This window comes from Cydia splendana, chromosome 8 (genome assembly GCF_910591565.1).
Source record: "Cydia splendana chromosome 8, ilCydSple1.2, whole genome shotgun sequence".
Lineage (NCBI taxonomy): Eukaryota > Metazoa > Arthropoda > Insecta > Lepidoptera > Tortricidae > Cydia > Cydia splendana.
This window is the reverse complement of record NC_085967.1, coordinates 12,417,345-12,423,736: the sequence shown is the minus strand read 5'-3', so window position 1 is coordinate 12,423,736 and position 6,392 is coordinate 12,417,345. Positions and strand designations below refer to the sequence as shown.

Here is a 6,392-nt window from a genome sequence, read left to right as displayed (position 1 = left end):
GAGTTGCCGGTGGCAGTCTAAGCACACGAGACAAGAGACGCCGCTGCACTGAGGTATTCATTTTAATACACAATGATCGTTCACATTCCCAACAAATTCTAAACAGCTCTTCACTTGGCAGGCAGACTCCCTTTAACTCTTTTGAAATGATGTACTTATGGAACCAAAGTTTCTCATTCGTGACCAATCCGTCTATGCATTCTTCGCATCTCAGGTTTTTTGCTAACTCAACAGCCATATAACCAGCTATGTAGCCAACCATCTGGAATTTCTCCATCTTGTCATGTTCCTTATCTAAAAGTTTAACGAATTTGGTAGTATTCGCGAGTGCTTGTTGGTCGTCTTCAGTGTTGCGTCGCTTTTTTTTAACAACCGAATAAGTCTCGTCAAAAGCCCGTTTGCCGCTCGATTTTTTTATGGCATCCAGAGATAATTTAAGAGTTTTTGACAGGTTTGCTGGGGAGCTCTCTATTTGAATAGAGCCTGTTAAAGTAGACTTCAAATCATCAAAAAATCTCTTATATATTTTTTGGAATTCACTGGCATCATCACGAGGATTAAGTTTGCGAATGATTGCAAACAGTTCATCAATTTGATCCCAGCTGAGTCGATGAGTAGGAATACAGTTTATAATCCTTTTTGCCACTAAATTGTTGTATAAATGTTTCAGGCTTTCAATGCTAATCAACAAGCCTTTAAATCCTCCTGCATGGAAATCAGGGTCTTTCACAGCAAGCTGTTTTCCTATTCCTTGCTTTTCATAGGTAATTGAAGAAATATATTTCTTTGCCTCATCCAGAAACTCAATAATTTCCTTCCCATTTTCTTGACAAATCGGTTTTTTATAGCCAGATTGACCAACTTTTGAAAACAAAATGTAATACAAAGTGTTGATTATGGTGATGTATTCTATTGTTGGGCCAGAGCCAGCAAAGTTTGGAAGCTTTAATCTATTCTTGCAAATTTCTAGTGCAGTGCCTACACTTGGCAACATCAGTTCAGAGATGAGGTCAATCTTCAAAAGCATATTCCTCATATCTAGCATGTCACTTGAGAAATTAAACTGGAATGTTTTGTTTGAAAGAATTTTACCCAGCTGTTCAATGAATTCTTGACATATTTTTCCCTTTTGTCCATTAAAAAAAACTTTTTTTGAACAAATTGTGTGATAAAGGCTTCTAAGACTCAGGGTTGGGTCTTCAAACAAAGTGACTGGATCTCCTGATACTGGATGTTTGAAGGTGGTTTTAAATTTCATATGACTATCAAGCTGACCACCGAGGGCTTTTGCTACACTTTTAGTTGTTGTAATGGAGACAATATCAATACCAATGTCATGACTGCGGTGCAAACACATCATGATATAATTTGCCTGAGCCTTGGAGTTCAAAGTATTATCACACATTAAATAGCACACAGGAATTTTCCAGTTTTCCTCAAGACTTACAAGCAATATGACATATGCATGCCTTCCTTCAGTTTCATCATCAAAATCGCCATCTAAATGGCCAGCGCCAACATCAACATTCACAGATCTACTTCGGACAAACATTTGGAGATGATCAGCCACAAGTGAGAAAATCTGTCTCTTGCCATTCTGGACAACCCGCTTTTCCAATATTTCAAAAGCTTGTTTAGTAAATCCTGGATTAAACTTGTCATTTTCAAGCCAACTACCTAACACTTTAATGCTAGGCAGGGGTGAATTATAATTTTCTCTAATATATTGATAGGCTTCAGGTGAATAGGAATGTAGAAAACTAGCAAATAATTTAAGGCTGTCGGTAGGATGGTCAAGGACATCTAAAACTGTATTTTTTTCATAATCATTATCAACATCCTCAGCTGCATAAGTTAATACCATCTCCTGTTCACAAAGTAGCATCCTTTTTCTAACCATTTCTCCCAAAATATCTTGCATACTCATTGTCACCTTTTTCCTGGGTTGCTTGGTATTGGAGGGACCATTCTGATTTGGTTCAAAATTGCTGCTACAACTGGAGTTTGAACCATCAGTACTCATATCTGTATATTCTTCGGAGTTGGAGTCGGATAAACAGTCGCTCGCGTCGGACTCTACACCAACGCTCATTGAAGCTGCTGAAAATACGTGATTTTATGAAAATTCACAAATAATGTTTTTCAAAAACAATATTATGTCGGGAAATGTACTTTTTTAAACAATTAAATATATACGTACCACGTACAGGTTTTCTTCTGGAATAATCGCGCTTTTAAAACTTCATAAGTGATAGTGTGACTCCATTCTAACTCAGTAAACTAAACATATGAAGTATTTTTAGTATTTTTTCTTTCCAAATGATTTCTTTTTTCAAATAACTCCGTTAATAAAGTTTCCTGGTTGGGCATACTGGGCATACCCGGCAAACAACGAGTCAAACAAATGGCGTTGTCATTTTTATTAAAAGGTCGCGGTTGGCAGCGCTGTTTGCGCAAAGATTTTCATTCACTTTCCTTAATTTCATTTCTCTAGTTCTAGATAATTTCATCGTAAAAATCATAAGCAAAACCATGCCTATTTTTTTACATGTATGTTGGAGCTTGTAAACCTAGATGCCTAGTCCTCATGGACCATGGTACTGCTGCGACAGCTAAATTTATACTGAATAGGCATGTAGGTAGTATCATATAGCATGTATACATATAGTTATTAGTAACAGGGGCTTACCGTGAACACATAAAATCTAAATTTAGTTATCTTCGTCTCTAAATAATGCTAGTATAATATGCAACAGCGCTTTTGCAAATTTGCAAGGAGGACCGTGAGTGCAAGGGTTTATCATTTAAGTATGGTAACACTGAACTCACATAATCTATATTGGATCGGAGGTTGTACCGCGAACCACGTTCGACGTGTTGTCTCTCTGTCACACTTACGCACAAATTTACAAGTGCGACAGAGAGGCAACACATCAAACGTGGTTCGCGGTAGACCCTTAGATCTTTTGTGATTTGACAACCCCAACCCAACCATACCGTGCGTGGCTGCTTGTCAAGAACATCAGTCAAAGAAAGCAAATTCATGAGATTTTCATAGTATAATTGTATATGTTTGTACTCAAGATTATAATATAACATGCCGAAAAATAAAGGAAAAGGAGGTAAAAACAGGAGGAGGGGTAAGAACGAGAATGAAACTGAGAAGCGTGAATTAGTATTCAAAGAAGACGGACAGGAGTACGCCCAAGTCACAAAGATGCTCGGTAATGGCCGCTTGGAGGCCATGTGCTTCGATGGCACAAAACGTCTTTGTCATATTCGAGGGAAGCTAAGAAAAAAGGTATGGATAAACCAAGGTGACATCATACTGATAGGCCTACGAGATTACCAAGACGCCAAGGCAGATGTCATCCTAAAGTACACTCCCGACGAGGCAAGGAATCTGAAGACGTACGGAGAGTTCCCAGAAACAGTGCGCATCAATGAGACTGTGGTCTATTCTGTGGATGGTCTGGATGAGGACATTGAATTCGGCGATGAAGTTAGTTCAGAAGATGAAGCTGATGCGGTAGATGCTATATGAGAACATCTACCTATATTTATATTGTTTACAGTAAGTCCGTGTACATTGTTTCCCTGTTATGAATAAACATGACTTGGTGATTTTAGTGATCAAAATTATTTAATGAACCTCATTTTAAATTGTCTAGAACTATCAGCGTATTTGTTACATGAAAACTTGTAGTGAACACTGTATTGTTATTTATTTCTATCACAAACAACATCATAATATTGTGCAACATTCCTTAGATTAATCATTCACCTCTTACTTGCTATTGTTTCACCAAGTTTTAAGGAATGTATATAAATTAAACATAAAAACCAAAACTGATTGTAATTATTTACTTCTAATTACCAAAAACATTAACAAGTTTTGTGCTGTTTATTGAATATGTTACTTAGTAATGTAGAAAAGGTTTTAACATTAATATTTACTCTTCTAATAATAATTTTGGCTCTGATAACTACTTCTACTCTTTGCCAAGAAATGGCTCTGATATTCAATGAGTGACTGTACAAAAGTTTAGAATGTAACATTTCCAAGTAATTAACTAAGAGTCAATACTTCACTCTGATAAAAGAGTCCCATTTTTAATCCAATTTGTTGTTAACAAGATAATGAACCATTTATTAAATTTGCTTAACACATTTAGTGCCAAAAACCCGCTGTGTGGGTTCATTTTGTATTGGAAATGGGGCGCTTGGCACTGAAAGTGTTAATGGAATTATATGTTGGAACTATACATTGATTTATTTATTCATTAATAGTGGAAAAACTAAGTACAAAAACCTATAGGTAAAAAATTTGGATCAAATCACCATCAATGTGCAAGGTGCCCAGAAGGCTGGCTATATTTCCTCGCAGTATGACAATACTTATATTCTATGCAAAATAGTGGTTAGCTCTGTGGTTGCTAGAAATCTTTATTGAAGCTGGATTTAAGGAATCTGAATAACATATGGCTACAAATATAAGTACCACCAAAAAATACTTTGGTACCCTAAATAAAAAAATCATGCTTACCAAAAAAAATTACTGAACACCAAAAAAATAAGGCCTAAAATTACAAAAGTACCACCGTTTTAATTACGACTGCACTTCAAATTGTATTCGAATACCAAATATATTGAATGATCACCAAAAATCATTAATGATCACCAAATCTTGAAGACCAAATTAATGCGATATTTTCACCTAAATAAACCACTATGATTACTAAAAAAACTATATATATTACCAAATAAAGTAAAATGATGCCAAAATTACTAGCCCCTCCCGCTCAACCCCCCGTACCCCGCACCGCATACCTACCTAAACTAACCTACTCTTCTAGTAGCATACTGAAATGCTACTAGAATAGTGGGTTAGGTTAGGTTTGAACTGCGACCCCTACAGAAAAGAAATGCTACTAGAAAAGTGGGTTAGGTTAGGTTTGAACTGCGACCCTTACAGAAAAGAAATACTACTAGAAAAGTGGGTTAGGTTAGGTTTGAACTGCGACCCTTACAGAAAAGAAATACTACTAGAAAAGTGGGTTAGGTTAGGTTTGAACTGCGACCCTTACAGAAAAGAAATGCTACTAGAAAAGTGGGTTAGGTCAGGTTTAAACTGCGACCCTTACAGAAACGAAATGCTACTAGAAAAGTGGGTTAGGTTAGGTTTGAACTGCGACCCATACAGAAACGAAATTCTACTAGAAAAGTGGGTTAGGTTAGGTTTGAACTGCGACCCATATAGAAACGAAATGCTACTAGAAAAGTGGGTTAGGTTAGGTTTGAACTGCAACCCATACAGAAACGAAATGCTACTAGAAAAGTGAGTTAGGTTAGGTTTGAACTGCGATGCTTACAGAAACGAAATGCTACTAGAAAAGTGGGATAGGTTAGGTTTGAACTGCGACCCATACAGAAAAGAAATGCTACTAGAAAAGTGGGTTAGGTTAGGTTTGAACTGCGACCCTTACAGAAACGAAATGCTACTAGAAAAGTGGGTTAGGTTAGGTTTGAACTGCAACCCATACAGAAACGAAATGCAACTAGAAAAGTGGGTTAAGTTAGGTTAGAAAAAGATGACGAAGTGGATTAATTAATTTAATAGGATAACGATATATTAAATATTTGCACATTTTTAATTAAAATGTGGTTACAATTTTGGTGGTCATTTACTATTTTTGGGTTTACAATGATTATTTTGGTGTCATTTTATTTAATAGGATAGCAAGATGTAAAAATTTGGTTATCATTTCACATTAAAATGGGGTTTGAAATTTGGTAATCAGTTACAATTTTTGGGTTAATAATGATTAGTTTGGTGTCATTTCCTTTAATAGGATAGTAAAATGTAATAAAATTGGTAATCATTTCACATTAAAATGGTGTTATAATTTTGGTGATCGTTTATTATTTTAGGGTGGTAAAGTAGATTTTTTTGGTATTAAATTTTATTAAATCTGGTGATCAGTTAAATAGCAGCCATAACATATTCATAAAAAAATCCTTAAACGAGGAATGATCAGCTGTTTTGCTGTTTAGGCTTATTAAGCAGTTGATAAGCATCATTACACCAATTTTAGTTTAATTATTAAATAATTTGTTAAAGTATTTATCTGTCCCAAAATTTTTAGTCATCAGCACATATCGGAATGATTTCGTTTATTTATAACTATGTTTATTGTAAAATAATTACCAAACTATGAATTAAACGCAGGTAGTAAGGTCCAAATGTGGTTATAAATGTTAAATTAGTATCGTTTTTACAGTTTTTACCTGTTATTTGTCTAGTGTAAAACATTCCCGCACCGAAAACCCCTATGTATGGTCATCAGAGTAACAAGGTTTAGAATTCTAAACCAAAGGCATAAGATGTTAAA

General features: G+C 35.5%; 1 protein-coding gene across 1 annotated transcript; it reads left to right on the top strand.

Moving 5' to 3' along the window:
• Positions 1–2,962: 2,962 nt before the first annotated feature.
• On the top strand, positions 2,963–3,629 carry LOC134792872 (eukaryotic translation initiation factor 1A, X-chromosomal). The gene has a single exon (XM_063764305.1). It carries the CDS (start codon positions 3,098–3,100, stop codon positions 3,542–3,544), a length of 447 nt encoding a protein of 148 aa, XP_063620375.1. The 5' UTR covers positions 2,963–3,097; the 3' UTR covers positions 3,545–3,629.
• Positions 3,630–6,392: the final 2,763 nt, after the last annotated feature.